Genomic DNA, 20,907 nt, shown 5'->3' with positions numbered 1-20,907 from the left:
TTTGGCTTTGCGTTTATGAGGATGTGTTTTGTTTAAAGTAAAATCTAATATACTATAAAACCATGAGGTGGTTCTTTACTCGGGAATGTAAAGCATAATCAACTTATTTTCTAGAAAATAAAATGGCAAAGGGACACCAAGGCAAATGCTTTGGATTCGTCCTCTTACTATGCTTCTTCAGTTCAACTTTCGCACGCAGGATTCTTAAAGATCTAGACCATGGTTAAATAGTTCTGATATATTTAAAAAAAAATCTTAATAGGAAATGAACTAAATAGTAATGAAACACCAACAGAGTATACCAAGAAACTAAATAGAATACTCATCACTTAAGAGGACATGTTGTAGAATTGTGTCCCACATGGTTACAAATTCTACATGTGTGTTCCTTCCTTGGCCGCTTCTTGTCTGCAACTTTCTCCAAATTCTACATGTGTGTTCCAGTCGAGCTAAGGTCCCAGGATTTTCCATTCTAATCTTGTGCAGGTAAGAAGGTAACTCCTTATATCCATTCTCCGATGAACCCATTACGAGATCTCTAGCAACTATAAGTGTACGATGAGATTTCCAGTAATCCATCTGCGATATACAATAAACAGCACCAAGGTCAAAAACAAGTAAGGTCAGATAAGACATTAGATTCAATGTAAAAAGCGTAGTCAACAAACCTTGATTCCGAAGCTCATGTTCATAGCACTCTCAACATGACGTGGCAAAATAGTTCGATCAACCCCACCAATATAGTCTTTGTACAAGAGGCCAAGAATTTCAGGAGTAGCTTGTCGAGAACGAGACGAACGCTCTGTTACTGAGCATGAATGTTCATCTACATATACTCGGATTGTGAACCTTGAAGATTCACCTACTGGTGTAGCTCTAAGCTTCCACGTACATCCTTTTACCCAACATTTTACAAACCACAGCGTAGGGGTAGATTTATCCACATCAAAATCGAATTTGTGGACGACTGAACAGATCTTCAGACGTGTAGCCAATGCATCTTTTGAATCAAAACTCTGCCCCACTTCCAGTTTGAAAGAGCTCAAGTCGAACCTATTATGCGTACAATCTCCTTTTGGTGTCTTTAGAACTGTCGCTGAACTCATCTTTGTAGGAGATCCCTGACTCTCTTGTACTTGGTCTGGCGGAAACCCATATGAGGTAAAGTTTTCGTCATCAGACGTTGCTCCATCAGAATCGTCGCAGTAATCAAATCGATCATTGTCTTCATCTGAATCTTCATCCTCTGCCAACAATGGGTCATCTTTTTGCAGGAATTCTTCTGGTTCTTTGCTAGCTTCTTCAACCTCTTTTTTCTTCAGTTTAAACTCTACACAGAGTCTAACGTTTTCGACTTTGTGAAGACACAAAAATCCATGAAATTGCCTATCGTTTCTTACTTTCACAGGAGGGGTATCGAGGTTTTCCTTGACCAGTTTAGGTTTTGGCAAAACGTACGTTAGCTCCAACTCGTGTTCTGCGAAAAGAGAAGAAGGCCGGGAATTTACGAGGCCCAAATCCATTAAAGTTTAAATCAAGAAATGTTGGGCCTACACGAGGTCTGGTATTCGGCCCAACGAGGGGCGAAATTGGACTGTCGATGAGTGGAAAGAGGTTGCGGGTTGAAAACGAGTGTGTTGGCCGGCCAGGTGGTGCCTTCGCTGGTGTTGGGGAAATCGGAATTAACGAGAAAGGCACTGAGCATGGCGGTGAAGATAGGGAGGTACAGGAACAACCTGCAACAACGGCGAATCTGTCTCTTGATGATTCAGAAGCACGAATGGGGCAGGATGGAGAATCCTCGAAGAGAGTGGAGGCATAACGATTTGCCCCGGTAATTTTACTCATTGATTATAAAGATCTGATGAAGTGCATTCTATGGAATTGCCGGAGGGCAAAAAAATCTCAATTCCGCCGATCGATCCGTTATTTGGTGAAGAAGTTCAGAACAGATATCCTTGCTGTTTTCGAAACTCATGCAGGTGGTGAAGCCGCGAGTCGAATTTGTCAGAAATTGGGTTTTGAAAATTCGTTCAGAGTAGATGCTTGTGGCCAGAGTGGAGGTATGTGGCTGTTATGGAGGGATGAGTTAGGACATCTTGAAGTGGTTAAGTCCTCGGACCAATTTATCCATGCCAGAATAGGAACTGGGGCAGAGGGGATAAATTTGATCGTTGTGTACGCCGCGCCTACGCCGAGCCGTCGGAGTGGCCTATGGGATATGTTGGGAGAGGTGATAAGGAATGCTGTTGGTCCGGTGTTTGTGGGTGGAGACTTCAACACTATTGTGAGATTGGACGAGAGAAGTGGAGGAAACGGAAGATTATCGGAGGATTCCTTAACGTTTGGAGACTGGATTAATAATATGTCTCTAATTGATATGGGATTTGGTGGCAATCAGTTCACATGGAAGAGAGGGAAAACGGAGAGCACTTTTGTCGCAAAGAGGTTGGACAGAGTGTTATGTTGTGCCCAAGCTAGACTTAAGTGGCAGGAGGCAAGAGTATCACACCTTCCCTTTTTGGCCTCCGACCATGCCCCTTTGTACCTACAACTTACGCCGGAGGTGAAAGGAAATGCGGGTCGTCGTCCATTTCGTTTTGAGGCGGCATGGTTTCAACATAGCGAGTTCCAAGATCTGTTAACAGCTTCATGGGACCGTGAAATTGATACTAGAGAAGCTTTAACAAGACTAGGAGTGACTCTTCGGAAGTGGAATAAAGAAGTGTTTGGTAATGTTCAAAAAAAAAAGGAGGGTTTAGCTTCGGAAATAAAAGAGATACAGGAGAGGATTGAACAAAACCCTTCTGACGAGTTGCTGGTGAAAGAGGGGGAGCACCTCAAGGAGTTCGAGATAGTCCTTGAACAAGAAGAGGTTATTTGGTTCCAAAAATCGCGTGAGAAGTGGGTTGTTCATGGTGACAGGAACACTAAATTCTTTCATATGTCGACAATCATACGGAGAAGGAGAAACAAAGTTGAGATGCTAAGAAACAACGAGAATCAATGGGTATCAGAGGCTCAGGAACTGGAAGAGCTAGCGGTGAACTATTTTAAAAAATTATATTCATTGGAGGATGTGGATACAGATACTCAAGGCTTATTGGTGAGGAGATTTGTGAGTCTTACAAATCATGATTATGATTCTCTGAACAAAACCTTTTCGGCAGAGGAAGTAGAGAAGGCAGTAAGAGGTATGGGAAGCTTTAAAGCGCCAGGACCTGACGGGTTCCAACCGGTTTTCTATCAGAGATGTTGGGAAACAGTAGGGGATTCTGTGGTTAGATTTGCTACTCAATTTTTTGAGACTGGGAAGCTACCAGAGAATACTAATGACGCTCTCGTGGTCTTAATACCGAAAGTGACCAAGCCGGAGAGCATTACTCAGTTTCGGCCAATAAGTCTGTGTAATGTGCTTTTCAAAACAATCACCAAAGCCATGGTAGGGAGATTGAAGGGAATTATGAAGAAACTAATTGGGCCTGCTCAAGCTAGTTTCATTCCTAGCAGGTTAAGTGCTGATAACATTGTGGTAGTTCAGGAAGCGGTTCACTCGATGAGAAGAAAGAAGGGTCGAAAGGGATGGATGCTCCTAAAGTTAGACTTGGAGAAAGCCTATGATAGGCTGCGATGGGATTTCTTAGAGGACACGCTAAGAGCTGCAGGTTTGTCAGAAGTTTGGGTTGGAAGGATTATGGAATGTGTAGCTGGTCCTTCGATGTGTATCTTGTGGAATGGAGAGAAAACAGAACCGTTCAAGCCATCGAGAGGGCTCAGACAAGGAGACCCCTTGTCGCCATACTTGTTTGTGTTATGCATGAAGAGGCTTTGCCATTTGATAGATGAAGCGGTGGAGGAAAAGAGATGGAAGCCCATAAATTTATCGAGAGGGGGTCCACAGTTATCACATATCTGCTTTGCTGATGACCTGATTCTTTTCGCCGAAGCATCAGTAACGCAAATACGTGTGATAAGAAAGGTGTTGGAGAAGTTTTGCAAAGCTTCAGGGCAGAAACTAAGTCTCCCAAAGTCTAAAATTTTTTTCTCTAGCAATGTGACTAGAGAACGAGGGGAAAGAATAAGCCGGGAAAGTGGTATAGCATCGACAAGGGATTTGGGAAAATACTTGGGAATGCCGATATTGCAGAAGAGAATAAATAAGGATACGTTTGGAGAGGTTCTTGAGAAAGTTGCTTCCAGATTATCTGGGTGGAAGAAGCAGACACTAAGCCTTGCAGGGAGGGTAACTATGACAAAGGCGGTCCTATCTTCAATGCCAGTGCACTCGATGAGTACCATAATCCTACCAGTAAGTACTCTTGAAAAACTAGATAGTTTATCAAGGAGTTTTGTATGGGGTAGCGGTCAACACTTGGTCTCATGGGAGAAGGTCTGCAAGCCGAAAACCGAGGGAGGTCTTGGGATTAGGAAATCGAGAGATATGAATAAGGCTTTGATAGCTAAAGTGGGATGGCGGCTGTTGTATGATACTGAGAGTTTATGGGCTCGAGTGTTACGCAGTAAATACAAGGTGAGCAATATTCACGACTTGTCTTGGACGGGAGTGAGAAGTAATGGCTCGTCTACTTGGAGAAGTTTGGCTCTGGGGATAAGGGAAGTGGTAGCTAAAGGACACAGCTGGATTATTGGAACTGGGAGAGAGATCAAGTTTTGGACGGACAGATGGCTCTCAAACCAACCACTTATGATAGCTGCAATTGAAGAGCTACCAGAAGGCTATGAGGAACTTATTGCTAGAGACATGTGGGTAGTAGGTGGCGGTTGGGATCTACCTAGGATAGCGCCCTTTGTAGCGGAAGAGACACGACAAGAGCTTGCGCCAGTGGTAGTAGATACTGTTACTGAAAGTAAGGACCGACTAGCCTGGGGTCAGACTAAGAATGGACAATTTACAGTAAAGTCTGTTTATGAGCTGATCACGCGGGACGATACCCCAAGACAAAATATGGAGAGTCTCTTTAGGAGTATGTGGCGTGTGGTGGTGCCTGAGAGAGTGAAAATATTTATCTGGTTAGTTGGTAATCATGCAATCATGACGACTGCTGAACGGTATAGACGGCATCTCAGTGGAACGGATTTGTGTCAAGTTTGCAAAGGAGGAATAGAGACAATTCTCCATGTTATTAGAGATTACCCAGCGATAAGAGGAATATGGGATCGTTTTGTCCCAGCTGCGCGGAGACATACCTTCTTCTCAATGCCTTTACTTGAATGGCTTTATAAAAATCTCAGTGATAATGGAATAGGAAGCGAGACCCCGTGGTCCTCGACTTTTGCTCTGACTGTGTGGTGGGGGTGGAAGTGGAGATGTGGAGATGTCTTTGGTGAGAAACGACTTTGGAGAGACAGAATTGGCTTTTTGAGGAACTTGGCCAAGGAAGTGATTCTAGCTAATGAGACTAATAAGAGTCAAAGGAGTGTTGAGCAGAGAATTGAGATAATGGTGGGATGGATGCCACCTCGGGTGGGGTGGATGAAGATGAATACAGACGGGTCGTCGCATGGAAACCCAGGGCCTGCAGCTGCGGGAGGGGTACTGCGGAATGGAGAAGGGGAGTGGTGTGGTGGCTTTGCTGTAAACATAGGGAGGTGTGGAGCCCCGTTGGCAGAACTGTGGGGAGTGTATTACGGTCTGGTGGCTGCTTGGGAGAAAGGGATTAGTAGATTGGAGTTTGAGGTTGACTCTAAGGAGGTGGTAGAGTTCCTTACGACAGGGATTGGAGATACTCATCCTCTGTCGTTCCTGGTACGAATGTGCCATGGCTTTTTAAACAAGGACTAGGAGGTCCATATTGTTCATGTGTATAGGGAAGCAAACCGCTTAGCTGATGGTTTGGCTAACCTTGCCTTTTCTCTTCCATTTGGGTTTCATAGATTTGATGAGGTTCCAATTGAAGTTGCTGTTTTATTACAAGAGGATGTTGTTGGACCTTTCCGGCCACGACAAGTTATTGTAAACTGAAGTATGTTTTCTTTTTAATAAATTCTGGGAGTTTTCTCCCAATTTCTTACCAAAAAAAAAAAGACTCAAAGCCAAACACCTTAATCCCAAAGCATATTCGTCACTCCTTACTTCATCAAAGTCAATTACTTGTAAACTTTTCCAAAACGAATTCTCTAGACCCCTTTCCAAATTCAACATCCACTCTTTATTAAACCCATCAGAGCACTAATCAAATTTTGTGTTAGTAATCATCAAATCCTTAAACCCCTCTTTAAACACGAAACTAAAAATTGAGACATAAATCCATAACATATGGGAACACTTGTGGGACATGTTGCGCCAGGTTTTGCCTTCTTTGTACTTGGTCTTTGGCACTTATACAACAACATAAAACTATTTTCTCTACACCCAAACACCTTTAATTCATCACCATGGTTCCCAACTTCCAAGTTCAGGCACCTAGAGCTCTACTTAATCATGCTCTCTTCATCAGCCTCCATAGCCATGGAGCTCTTTATTGGGCCCAAGAAACATCAACCCTTTGACTCTGATGGCACCATACCCTCAAACCACCTCCACAACTTTGAACATTCCTCTATATCTATGTCCTTCTTAGTCTACGCTGTTTTTGCACTAGTCCTTGATCAAGCAAGGCCTAAAGCTGTCTCTAAGGAACTGACCATACTCGCAGCAGCCTCTGCCTTTGCTCAACAACTCTTCTTATTCCATCATCACTCTGCTGACCACATGGGCATCGAGGGACAATACCATAAGCTCCTCCAGCTTGTCATCTTTGTTTCTCTCCTTACCACTTTAATGGGTATTGCCTTGCCTAAAAGTTTCTTGGTAATTTTGTGAGATCATCAAGCATAGCTTTCCAAGGAGTGTGGTTTATAGTGATGGTCTACATGCTTTGGACACCTAGCTTGATCTCCAAGTGGTGTTTTCTTCATGAAGAAAAAGGGCATCAAGTGGTTAGATGTTCAAGCGACTTAGCTCTACAGAGGGCTAAGTCGCTGGTCAACATCGAGTTTAGCTGGTTTTTTGTTGGAAACACAATATTTGTTATGTCTCTATATTTGATTCTTGATGGAGTTTACGGTGAAAATATTGAATACTCAAGTCTAACCACTAAAGATCAAGTTGAAGAAGATGGTGAAAAACAAGAAGACATCGAGTCGTTGAAGATGAGTAATTCAGGTTTTGTCCAGATGGGTATAAATTTTGGAGATCGAGACGTGGAAAGGTGATAAAATCTAGGTTTATTTGTATTCCAACTTGTACAAAATATATAATCGATTAGAACGATAAAGTGTGATTGTATAATTTAAACTTTATTTATGTTAAGAACGTGCGTCAACTTGTTTATACGTTAATATAGTAACATATTAATTAATAGTACAGCACTATAATTTCTTGTTCGATCAATGGTGTTTCAAAAGAAAATAAATAAAATATTAATAACTAGTGGTTTTCCGCGCTACGCATATGATGTTTGCCATTTAAGTTATCAAACAATGATCATATGTCATTAGATATGTTCAAGCGATATGATTGTAGTTTTTTAACTGTATCTACTGTTGTAGTTGCTTACTATGTCAACGTCTATCAATTTATTTAGTTGTCATTGGTCTTCCTGTTAAACATGTATGTCCCCACATACTGTTCTTTCCGAAGCAGTACTTAAAGTTCACATTCTTGTGTGCTAGTTAAAGGAATGCTCATGCGCGGTTTCCAAAAGCGTTCTGCTGGTGGTTGTGGGTACGTTTTGTACAACAGCAGAGGTCCTCGTACTAAGCAAGGCTTCAGTAGTTAACTATTTGGTGTGTGTACTATGTATATAGCTAATAGGTATTGTTTGATTGAATGTGTCAGCAAGACGGAAAAAATGAATGGGCTAGAGATGAACCTCATTTGTTTAGATATTGATGAATATCTCTTTTGAGACAATAAAAATAAGGACAATGAGAGGTATCATGATCTTTATACACAAATATTTGTGAAACAGTTTAAATAAAATGATTAGAATGGTGGCGAGAATGACAGAAAATGTTCACTGAAGTAACCAGTGGCGGAGGCTGGAAAAATGTTCACCAGGGTCATAATATATTTTTTTGCTTAAAGTACATAAGCTATTGAAAAATAAAAATATCACATTACACTGAATCTCAAAGATGTACATGTACTCCACGCTCAAACCAACAAAAGTATACACAGACAATGTTCATTTTTCTATGTCTGATAGATACATAATTTGTATGTTGAACCATCATTCTCTTTTTGTGCGAATGGTATATATCCTATATGTAGAAATTTGATGTTTCATCATTTGAAATTATAGAACATAACAATTTTAGTGTAAAATGATCTAGAAATCGAAGAAAAAAGCCAAAATAAGAACTACTCTTAAGATCTTTTACCGTTTATAAGAGTATAATACTATATTTATACTTGGTAGTAGAAGAAAGCTTAAATCAATTATTGCAAAATAAAATATTTATTACCTTTGTTCTGCTGTTGCAATGGACAACGAGATTCAGAAAGAAAGGATAAGAAGAAAACTAAACGTCTAAATGACTAATAATAATTAGAGGTCATTGAAATATATTGATAGTTGGGTTTAATTTAATTAGTGGACTTAATTTGTTGTAATTATTTATGTAAAATTTAATGGGCTGTAAATTAATTAATGTTGTCATTGGATTATGATCCATAAATAATTTGGACTAGGGTCAAAAACATTTTAACGGGGTCAATAAATATTTTGGACCAGGGTCATTTTAAAATTTTCAATAAAAACCTTAATGTTTTCATAATTTCATGTGGGTCATCTGACTACCGTGGCAATGAATTGTCTCCGCCACTGGAAGTAACGATAAAGTTAGAGTTTCAAGAGTACTTTCGGTTCATACCATTTGGAGGTATATTCTTAGTGAGTTTGTCTATTTTTGAGCCAAATTTTTTGAGCTCCGTAATTTATTTTCTTTTTAATTTATGTTTTCTTGTAACAAAAGAATATGTTTTAGTATGAAAGTTTTTTAAAAAAAAAATCTTGGTGATTAAAGAGAAGAAAAAAAATTCGCTACTTTCATTTTTTTTTTCATTTGTTTGGGCTTGATATAAACTAAAAATAGATTTTAATATTTTATTATATTATGTAATTTAATCAAATTAATTATATGTTTATAGGTTTGATATAAAGAAGAAGAAGTTGAAAATTTGAGGACAATATATAAATTCTTTTAAAATGATGATGAGGTGTCAAAGTTATAGAGTACTTAATAATGAAATCTTCCAAAAACGATGTACACTTCTCCATTGACAAGTCCACATAAAGAGCATGAATGTATTATGGCAGAGGAGCCTAGTTTTCACCTTCCTTTCTCTGTTTCTTCCCATCAAACTTGGACACAAGCCTCATGTTAACCCTAAACATTTTATCAATCTTCTTCTACTGGTAGCTTCTCACGCAAGTCACCACACTTGATCAAAATATTGCAGGATGGGATAGGGAGTTTAGCAAATAAATCAAACCTATCTTCTTGAAACTCCACAGGGCTGTAAATGTTTTTCCTAGCATCAAAAGCAGGGACAGCACCAGAGTAGCTACTCTGCCTAGTCTCCACGAGTTTTTGTTTGATTATCCGAGTAATTTCCTTTGAAGGGTTTGAGAGATTCCAACGTTGTAATGCTATATCTTCTGTGAAGGATCAAACTTGACAAGAAAATAGTTGGCGAGAAAATGTATAACAGAGCCTTGTTGACCACCAGAGTCAGATCTTTTAGCAACCACTAATGCTGCTTCCGCTTCTGTTGCTGTGGACCCATTCACTTTGTTGTTTCGATTGTTGGCTTTATGTTCTGAAAGTTGTGTATGCGTCTGTTGTCGCTGATCCTTTCTCCCATCTGTTTTTGATTGAGACACAAGAGATGCAACTAAATCAGTACCAGTAGAGAGTATTTAAGGAGACAGAGAGTTTCTTTCTAGGCAAAAAGTTTCCGACATTAACACATTGAAGAAGATTAAAGAAAGGTGATACTATTGTAGTCTAAAGGAGGAGGACCATAAAGACATTTATGCAGCTGTGTGGGAAATCACACCAAGCAACAAAGGGGGAAAGAGATATCCTTGAAAACCTCATCCTCATCCACACCATGAAGCTACATTCACATACGAAAGGTATATGGTCATGCATTTGCACCTAATGAGTAAATGTATATGAGTAAATAGTCTTCATCTTTATGGTTTTGATTTTGAGACAGCAAATGCGTGCGATTGATGTAATGTTGGCACCATACCTTGCTATGCGAGTGAAGGAGAGTTTGTCGTGCTGGCTCATATCTTGAAGAACTGATACAGCAAGATATTTCGTCTACTATCTCTGATTATGTCGCTAACTGGTCAAGCCTCTCCACAGATATTGCCAATCTCTATCTTTGATCAGCAGAAACCTGGAAAGAAAAAACTAATTTAAGTTTACTCTCATCTACTTCACTTTCGTGAATTTAGTAACTAAGAAATTTCAGAAGAAGTTGAGTAATATGTTTGTAACCTGATGATACCGACAGCGTTGGAATCATTGACTGTTTCTTTGAGGGAAGTCTAGCAACATCAAGCCCTCTTCTTCATGCAGGTGAAGAAAAGAATTTGTTCAACAATAAAATTAAGAGAATATATTCATCACTATAATGATATGTTAGTTTCTGTTTATTGTAAGACTTAGAACTGGTTTTGACCCGTAAAGCGCCTCTCGTTCTGATTCAAGCTGTCCTTGGAGCTTCTTCTGATCTTTTAATATGCAGAGATCAATAGCATCACACAGAGTTAGATTAAGAAGATTATATTGCCAAAAAAGCACAGTCTAAAACTTTACCAACTTGCTTCACAACTTGAGATCATAACACAGGTTTCAAAGAAAACTTACAACATGAAACAAAAAAACACAACACTCACTGGTCCAGGAAGAGAGCGGCTCAAAAGAGCAAAAGAGAGGGTTAAAAAACTGTAAGCAATTCCACACTCCTGATTAAAAATCAAGTACTCGGTAAGAACAGATGCTTATACATGACTGCATCAAGCCATCAAAATCACTAAACATCAATAAACTTATGCAAGTAAATAAACTGAACTGGGACTTACTGTAAACTAAGGAAGAAGATGTTGTGAATGTTCTGAGTTGTATTGATCACGTACAACTTACATATATATTAGTTACAATCAAGATCTCAACATATCAGATCTATACTTATCACAACTACTTCGTACTTCGTACTTATCTCTTATCTATTAACTTATACTCCAAGATACCATATCTCCTAACCGGTACACTCTAACCCGACATAACCATCACTAACACTCCCCTTCAAGTTGGTGCGTGGAGATTACGAACACCTAACTTGGCCAACAGATAGTGAAACGCAGGAGCTCCCAACGCTGTAGTCATGATGTCTGCTAGCTGTTCTGTTGTACGAACATGTCTAGTCACGATCGACTTATCTTGAACTGCGTCTCTGACACTATGACAGTCAGCTTCGATGTGTTTCGTGCGCACGTGAAACACAGGGTTGGCTGCAATATACAACGCTGATTTACTGTCGCAGAACATTACCATTGGCGCAGAGTGTTGCACTCCGAAGTCTCGCAAGAGTCGCTTAAGCCATTTGAGCTCTCGCAACGCCGCCGCCACTGACCTGTACTCTGCTTCAGCTGAAGAGTGAGAGACTGTGTTCTGCTTCTTCGTCTTCCAGGAGATAGGTGAGTCACCTAGCAAGACAACAAACGAAGACAGAGATCGTCGCGACTTAGGACACGCCGCCTGATAGACCGCGGTCCACGGATCAGTACATGGAGCCAAACCAGCCTGGAGACCAGAACGTTCTGAACATTTCAACCGAGGTTCATGTTTTTCACCGTACCGGACAGACTGACCGTGCAGTGTACTGGACCGTCCCGCATACGTCCGGAAAGGAGCTTTGGCTGGAACCATGGCCAGATGACCGATCTGACCATACTGGGGCTTGTCTTTCCCGTCCAACTTCACTTTTGAAGACATATGGTCGAGCTAGAATCCACTTTGGACGAGCTGGACGAGGTAACACTTACTTGGGCGAGCTGAGTGAGCTGAGTGAGCTGAGTGACACTACTCTGGAGCTGGATGAGCTGAGTGAGCAAAATGACACTAGCTTGGAGCTGAATGAGCTAAGTAACACTGAAGATGGAGCTGGTTCAGCTGCTGGGCGAAATGAGCCTTTTCAGCCCAAAGAAAAGTTCATAAAAAGTTCATTATGGGATTGTTTCTTTCCAAATTCGACCAGCCCTTTTCTCAGTCCATTTCAAGCACATTCTCATCAAGAATACCAAGAGGGAGTCAGCAAGGAAGTCTTGGTCGTGCATGGGAAAAATAATTCAACAAAAATCATTAATTTCGGTCTTTAGTCAAAGTCTTCATTTCTAGTTTCTATGTCTTGTTTTTAGCACATTCTTCTTTGGATTTCTACAACTTGTAATCCTATAAATAAGGCCTTAGAGCCACGAAATAAGACAGATTGTTTTCCCCTTTTGTTGAGTTAAAACTCTTTGTTCTTTGTAGAACTTGTTCTTAGTTTCTTGGTGAGGTTATCTCCAAGTTTCGATCCTTCTTTTGTTGGACAGGTGCGTCACATCCGGCAACGATCGAAGTCTGGTAGTATCTTTGGGCTATTCTGCAACCCTTAGTGTCACCCCTCGATCCATCAGTTCTCATTCCTCTCGGATCTGAGTTCATATCAACCTTACCGAAGAGTGATCCTTATTTTGGTTCTATCAAGTGGTATCAGAGCCACTCTTCCGGTATTGTCTATTTCATTCATCTTTCTCATCTTCCATTTTCTTATAAAAACTTCTTCTTCTACCTTTCTTAAATCCGGGCCCCTCATTACCATCCACCATATCAAAAAAAAAGATCTAATCAAAAAAAAAAAAAAGAAAGAAAGATCCTCATAAAAAAAAATAGAAATCGAAAGTTTCATTTGGGGATTGGTGGTGGAAGAGAAAGCCTGCTGGCTGAGGAGAAATTTAGCCTTTGAGGTGGTTAAAACGGATTTCAAAAAAATCAAAAATCTCTTATCTATCTATCTTGAGAAAATTCCCTTGTTTGCTTGGATTTGCCCATTGGGATTCCTTGATTTGTTCTCTTAGAACATTGAGTAAAAAACTTGTGTGTGATCACCTAAATCTGAGAGAAACACTTGTGTGGGTGAGGATCAAACACTTGAGAGTGTGAGGTTTTTATCTACTAACTTTTGTGTTGAGATTTTTTAGGTTTACGATGTTTGGTCTCCAAAGGAAAAGTAACAAGGAGAAGCACCCACGACTTTCTGTCTCTCAAACCTCCTTTAAATCTTCTTTGAATTATTTTGATGAGTGTGTTAGTGTGCAGGAAAAACCAAACAGGTGGAGCAAAGAGCATGTCAATACATCCAAAGGTGAATCTGATCCAAGAAGGCGATTGCTTCAGTTTGATGTCCAACAATTTTGTGATAACTTTGTGAAGGGTGTGGACAAAGCCCTCAAGGACGTCAGCAAGAGCCAAAAGAAGAGCACATCCACACGTGCTCCAGTAGCTGAGCCATCCTTGTTTATCAGTAAGAAAGCCCAAGGTAAATCTGAAAACCATTTTGAAGAACTTAAAGATTTTTCAGATTCTCTACCCATTTTTGATGAATCTGATGAAGAGCTAATTGAAAGTTTGATGTTTTGTGAAAAAAATTGTGATCTTCCTTCTCTTGAAACTGAGTTTAATCTTGATAATGAACAAGCTATTGTAGAACTAACTGTTTTGCAACCGGAGCTTCCGAGTAGTCTTGTTTTGTCTCCACAGGTTTTTGAGGAAGAGCCACTGGATTTTCCACATCAGTGCCCATGTCTTGACACTATGATCTAGGTCCTATCTTTGATGAGGAGGACGAACCTGGTCCAGTCTTTGATGAAGAAGCAACAAGCATCACATCCATTGCTATGGAGAACTATCTATGCTTTGATCCCGGCACAACTCCTGCCCCTTTACCTCCTGATCTTCAAGAGCACTGTGAGGAACCTTCTTCTCTTAATTCTCTGCCTGACATGTTTGTGAAAGTCAGTACTGATGATGTAATTCGTTTTGGTCTTGACAAGATGAAAGATTTTTTTGTTTCAAAATCTGTTTTTGATAACCTGATTAATTCTTTAAAAATCTTTGAACCTGATAAATGTCTTGATCAATCACGTTTTCAAAATGTCAATGGCATCACTTATGGAATTATTTTGAGCTTTGATCAGTTCTTGGAACATAACAAAGGTTTTCATCTTCTTGGAAGGCCATTTGATCTTGATTTGCAACAAACTGATTTTTGTGCTGAAAAATCTCTTGATTCGTTTGTTTGCAAAGGAAATAGCTTTGATCTGAGTTCTTCTAGACATGTACTGATCACTGATGAATTGTTTGCATCCTCTTATGCCTTGGACGAAATTTTGATTCAGAAGTTGCTGGAACAGAAATCACTTGAAACTGAAAATGATTTTCGTGATCTTGAATTTTGTGGTTCTGTTTTGCAGCCTGATCTCTTGAGTTTTGAAACTGATAATACTTGGCATTTTCTGAGATCATTTCGTGATAATGGTGTTGTCTTGAGTTCTGATGATATTTTGGTTTACAACACATTCTTTGAGAAATGCCTTGAACTTTTGATAAATGATTCTCAAACTGAACTTAAGCTTGTGTGTTCAGATGTTGGGAAGGATATGCCCATTTTGAAAATGAATACTGTTGTTGCATATCTTGATAAAATTCTTGTCTGTAATATTTACTTTGATGAGCACCTTGAAAGGCTGAAAAATGTGCAATTTGTTCTTGGAAAAGATATCTTGATTTGTGATTTGAACAAATATTTATCTTGCACATTTGATCCTAGTCTTTTAGTGTTTGTTTTGAGTATCCAGGAAAGACAGGTTCAGCCTCTGAATGAAAGCATTGGGCGTGCCCAACAACCTCAGATTTGGAGAAGCTTTGTTGTTCAAACCGACTACCTTGGTGCCAGCAACAGAGGTTCAGTCCAAGAAGGATATCTCAACAGTCCGAAGGTCTTTTGTCTTGAATCCAATTTTACAAGAAAGCCAACTCATCAAGGATTCACTGAGGCTTGTAATCGCATGAAAAGCTTCACTGATGAAGACGTTATGAATTTTCCAAACCGGAGGTTCTTCAGTCCATCTATCCGCGAGTACCAGATTTCTAAAGGAGATTCATGCCCCAGAAAGAATCGGCCTGAGCCAAAACCGATCCTCCATGAACCAAAGGTGTTTCCTCAGTCATTCTCCTGTCTAAACCAAAAGCACTGTAAGGATCATGAGTTGATTGCCTCTACTCTTCCTGAAAATGTTTTGAAAACGAGAATTTCAAAAAGAAAACATATTCTTACTTGGTTGAAAACCGTTTTGCTCAAACCTTTTCATGAATTGATTTCATTGAGCTGTGCTTTGAAAGAGATTTGGTGCAGGAAAGAGCATGAACTAAAATTTCTTAGGCCAAAGAATTCTTTTGATTTCGTTCATGATGATAATTTTTCAAATTTGGCATTGTCTCTTTCTTTCCATAACAGTTTCTCACTTTGGCCTGATTTTGAGATTGATAAATCGATTTTTGGCAACCAGCTTACTTGCTTAATGCTTGCCCACGTCCTTGATGATTATCCTAAGGGCATGGATCCTGATTTTGATGTCTTAAGGATAGAGAAACCCTTTGATTATTTCTTTGGCAGATTTGATGTGGTTTCTCTAGTTGCTTTGAATAAACAGGATAAGCATGATCAGTTTATAAGCAGAGCAAGCACCAATGGACGCCAAAGTACTTGGAATTCCTTGATGAAAATGACTTCAAAACTCCAAGGAAGTTTCTGTCCATATTTTTCATTCCCTGAATTTTCCATGAATTTTAATTCATTTGTATCTGATTCATCTCTTTTTGATATAGGTACTTTGGATTTGAGGACAAATCCTTTTGAAGAAGGAGGGAATGATAGACCGCGGTCCACGGCTCAGTACATGGAGCCGAACCAGCCTGGAGACCAGAACGTTCTGAACATTTCAACCGAGGTTCATGTTTTTCACCGTACCGGACAGACTGACCGTGCAGTGTACTGGACCGTCCCGCATACGTCCGGAAAGGAGCTTTGGCTGGAACCATGGCCAGATGACCGATCTGACCATACTGGGGCTTGTCTTTCCCGTCCAACTTCACTTTTGAAGACATATGGTCGAGCTAGAATCCACTTTGGACGAGCTGGACGAGGTAACACTTACTTGGGCGAGCTAGATGAGCTGAGTGAGCTGAGTGACACTACTCTGGAGCTGGATGAGCTGAGTGAGCAAAATGATACTAGCTTGGAGCTGAATGAGCTAAGTAACACTGAAGATGGAGCTGGTTCAGCTGCTGGGCGAAATGGGCCTTTTCAGCCTAAAGAAAAGTTCATAAAAAGTTCATTATGGGATTGTTTCTTTCCAAATTCGACCAGCCCTTTTCTCAGTCCATTTCAAGCACATTCTCATCAAGAATACCAAGAGGGAGTCAGCAAGGAAGTCTTGGTCGTGCATGGGAAAAAGAATTCAACAAAAATCATTAATTTCGGTCTTTAGTCAAAGTCTTCATTTCTAGTTTCTATGTCTTGTTTTTAGCACATTCTTCTTTGGATTTCTACAACTTGTAATCCTATAAATAAGGCCTTAGAGCCACGAAATAAGACAGATTGTTTTCCCCTTTTGTTGAGTTAAAACTCTTTGTTCTTTGTAGAACTTGTTCTTAGTTTCTTGGTGAGGTTATCTCCAAGTTTCGATCCTTCTTTTGTTGGACCGGTGCGTCACATCCGGCAACGATCGAAGTCTGGTAGTATCTTTGGGCTATTCCGTAACCCTTAGTGTCACCCCTCGATCCATCAGTTCTCAATCCTCTCGGATCTGAGTTCATATCAACCTTACCGAAGAGTGATCCTTATTTTGGTTCTATCACCGCCCACTCCGCATCGCAAAACACACGCAGACGCAGATCACTTATCGACTTCAACATAATGCCTTGGTCAGGGCACCCCTTCAGATATCTTATCACTCGTACAACAGCATCCCAGTGCGCCTCTCGCGGGTGTTGCATAACCTGAGACAGCACATGCACCGCGTAGCTCAACTCTGGTCTCGTTATAACCAGATAGACCAATTTTCCCACAAACCATCGATAACGAGCTGGATCCTTACAGAACGATCCTTTATCCGACAAGAGTTTGTGATTTTGCTCCATTGGAGTCGCAACTGACTTGCACTCAAGCAGGCCTGCATCCGCTACTATGTCAAGTACCTACTTCCTCTGCGTCAAGAACATCCCTTATGGTCCTCTCGCAATCTCAATACCCAAGAAGTACTTGGCTTTCCCCAAGTCTTTCATCTTGAAGCAGTCACTCAGATACGCTTTGAACTTTGTCACCATCTTCACATCGTTCCCCGCTATGATCAGATCGTCTAAATACACAAGTACTCGAAGTGATCTATCTCCTTTGATGTATGTGAAGAGAGAATAGTCAGAATACGACTGCTTGAACCAAAACTTCTTCAATGCATCTGTCAACTTTGAAAACCAACATCTCGGCGCTTGTTTCAGTCCATACAGAGACTTTCTCAAGCGACACACCTGACCATACTCACCTGACTCGAATCCAGGAGGCATCTGCATATAGACTTCCTCCTCTAACTCTCCATGGAGGAATGCATTATGCACGTCCATCTGATGGACCTCCCAGTTCTTTGCCGCAGAAACCTCCAACAATGTTTGAACCGTCGTTAACTTCACGAGTGGAGCAAAAGTCTCGTTGTAATCTACTCCCTCTACTTGTCTGTTACCGCAAACTACAAGTCTAGCCTTGGGCTTTTCTACCGTACCATCAGCGTTAAACTTGTACTTATATATCCACATACAAGACAGCGCTTTCTTTCCTCGCGGCAAGTCTGTCACATCCCAAGTCCTCTGTTCTTCCAGGGCTACTATCTCAGTTGATATCACGTCTCTGAAGCGTGGATATTGCATCGCCTCTTTGAAGTTTCTTGGTTCTTTCTCTGAGGATATGGCTGCAAGGAACACTTGATGTTTCTCAGAGAACACTGCATCAGAGACATACGCAGAAATGGGGTATGATGACGTACCTTGGACCGTCGCTGAGGACCTTGTTGGCATTGCAGGCGAAGCAGGAGTGGTGTTATGTTTATTGAGACATTGGGAGTTGTATGCTACATAGTCTCTGAGTCTTGTGGACGGTTGTGAGACTCGATGTCCTCTCCCTAGTTGTTCCACCTGAACACTCTCTGTTACTGGATTCTGCACCTCTCTTTCTGACAACGACAACATCAGAAGGCTTGGCTGATGCTTCAGTAGTCTCGGCCTCAGTTGAATCCTCCACTGTTGGAGTTACAGCAACTTCTACTTCGACACTTCCCCTTGACTCCAACAACGGTGACTCGCAACACATGATATTCGTCTCTTGAGCCACCGGCAGAGTGGTGGCATCACCGGAGGCAACTGCGATATCATCATAAGGAAATGATGTCTCAGTGAAAACAACATCACGTGAGACAAAGAACTCGCCACTGTCCAAATCATACAACTTCCAGCCATGTTTTCCAAACGGATATACCACGAAGACACACTTTCTGCTTCCCTCCTTGAATTTATCTTTGTCACGAGATGCCTTGTGTGCGAAACACAAACACCCGAAGACCTTGATGTCTTCATACCGTGGAGGTTTGCCATACAGGCACTCATACGGAGTCTTCCCATGCAGCAGGCTCGACGGCATCCTGTTGATCACATGCGCAGCTGCAAGAACACACTCGTCTCAGAACTTGATGGGGAGATTTGCTTGAAACATCTACAATCTCGACACCTTAAGTATGTGTCGATGTTTGCGTTCAACCCTACCATTCTGTTGTGGAGTGGACACGCAAGACATATGATGAATGATTCCATTGGCTGAGAAGTACTTTGAAAGACACATAAACTCTGTTCCATTATCACTTCAAACCGTTTGAACTGAGCGTCCAAATTGTCTTTGCGCCAAGGCACAAAAGTTGGGTAAAACCATTTTGACCTCCGACTTCCAAGGAGCAAATGTATCCAGACCGCTCTGGAGAAGTCGTCGACGATTGTAAGGAAATAGACGGCCCCACATGAGGATGGTTCGCGGTAAGGACCCCAAAGATCAACATGTATCAATTCAAATGCAACATAAGCTTTATTAATACTCTCAGAAAACACTCCTCGAGTTTGTTTGGACTTTAAACAAATGTCACAACCACCAAATTTCTCCCTATTGTCTAAAACACTAGAAACGAAAGGTAAAGAACTTAAAACACCAGAGACAGGATGCCCTAATCTCTGATGCCACAATGCCTTGTCCTCATCGGCCTTATCTCTTAACTAATTTTAAATCTTAAATATTTTCTAAATCTCGGGTCAAAATAAAATAATGAAATAAGAATAAACTCAAAAATCAATATTAATATTGAGCAATAACCAAAATGAAATAAAAAACGACACAAAAATGAGAAAAAATATTGAAGATAGATTTGGCACGTGAACGTAAACTTCTCATAACCATAATTAACTTTCAAATTGCTAAATCATGATATAAAACCGAAATGACATAGTTTCATTGTAACCAAATAGTAGGCCTAAGATTTTTCGGCATAAACGTTAGGTTCTTATGCAATAAGTGATTTTTTAACCTAAAATATTTTTAAAAATGAGATGAGCTCATCAGTAAATAAATTATGTAATTAACAAAAACGTTTTTAGAAAAATGTTAAGGGCCAGAAATATTAATTTGATCAAGAATATAAATTTTATTTTTCCATACGATATTTCTTAAATAATTTTTATATAAATTCACGCGCATCCTATCCTAGTAAATAACTAATCAGTCGAGTAGAAACCTCAGAAAATAGATTCTCCGGAAAAGTCTCTGACAGATGTTTTCTTTAAAAAATGAGTTTCATATTCTGAACGAAACGGTCATGTCGATCTAGGGAGTTTTCGGAAGCATTGGGAGTGTTATGGACTCGGACTTGGAAGAGCGGATGCAGACGATGAGGCTTCTTCTTTCTATGTAAGCTCATCGAGTCAATTATATACTTTGATAGGATGTTGGGAGCAGTGGGGGATTCAGAAAAATTATTTGCGGGGGCACACGATAAATATATATATTAAAATAATTTACATTAAAAGCTGTTAAAATATTAGTATATAAAAAAGTATTATAAAAAGTTATTAATTATAACTTGTAAACTAATATAATATTTAGTAATTGTTACAAGTTATACCAAGTTTTATAAATTATTTTAATAGTTCTTAAAAAATCTAAAAATATTATTAATCAAAATAATAAAATTCTACAATCAAAATTAGTTAAATATATATAGTATACATATATAATGTAGTATTTAATTTTAGATTGTATTACAGTTATACATATCACTATATCATACATAAATAATCTCTGAAATATTAAATACAAAGTAAATATATAGTTTACTATCTTAATATAAAATTATTTTCTTATTTATTAGCAACTGATAATGTTAGTTGTAGGAATTAATAAATTTAAAAATTGTTTCAGAAAATATGAAATCTAGAAACGAAAAAACGAAAAAATTTAGTGAAAGTTAAATAAATCAAAGAAGCAATTATATTAACGAAAATAAAAGAATTTATTAATAATAAATCAAATCTTGGTACAGAGCAATTAATAGTTCCACTGAATGATGGAAACCTGACAAGCTAAAAAGTCAGAAGACTCAGAACTGAAAAGCAAAACTAAAATAAAACATAAAATATGGAATGTAGAAGAATCGTACCTATGTCCACGAGAGCTGATGGGGACACCTTAACCAATTG

The 20,907-nt window shown here is 39.7% G+C and overlaps 1 protein-coding gene and 1 pseudogene across 1 annotated transcript; both read left to right on the top strand.

The window, feature by feature from the left end:
* Nucleotides 1-6,219: 6,219 nt before the first annotated feature.
* LOC103829798 lies at nucleotides 6,220-7,387 on the top strand (annotated as a pseudogene).
* Nucleotides 7,388-13,862: 6,475 nt separating this feature from the next.
* LOC117133934 lies at nucleotides 13,863-16,735 on the top strand. Its single transcript, XM_033291109.1, has 2 exons — nucleotides 13,863-14,031; nucleotides 14,902-16,735. The coding sequence occupies exons 1-2, from the start codon at nucleotides 13,962-13,964 to the stop codon at nucleotides 16,611-16,613; spliced, it is 1,782 nt and encodes a 593-aa protein (XP_033147000.1). The 5' UTR covers nucleotides 13,863-13,961; the 3' UTR covers nucleotides 16,614-16,735.
* Nucleotides 16,736-20,907: the final 4,172 nt, after the last annotated feature.

Source organism: Brassica rapa, chromosome A05 (genome assembly GCF_000309985.2).
Source record: "Brassica rapa cultivar Chiifu-401-42 chromosome A05, CAAS_Brap_v3.01, whole genome shotgun sequence".
Classification (NCBI taxonomy): Eukaryota; Viridiplantae; Streptophyta; class Magnoliopsida; order Brassicales; family Brassicaceae; genus Brassica; species Brassica rapa.
This window is presented reverse-complemented; position numbering and strand designations above follow the sequence as displayed.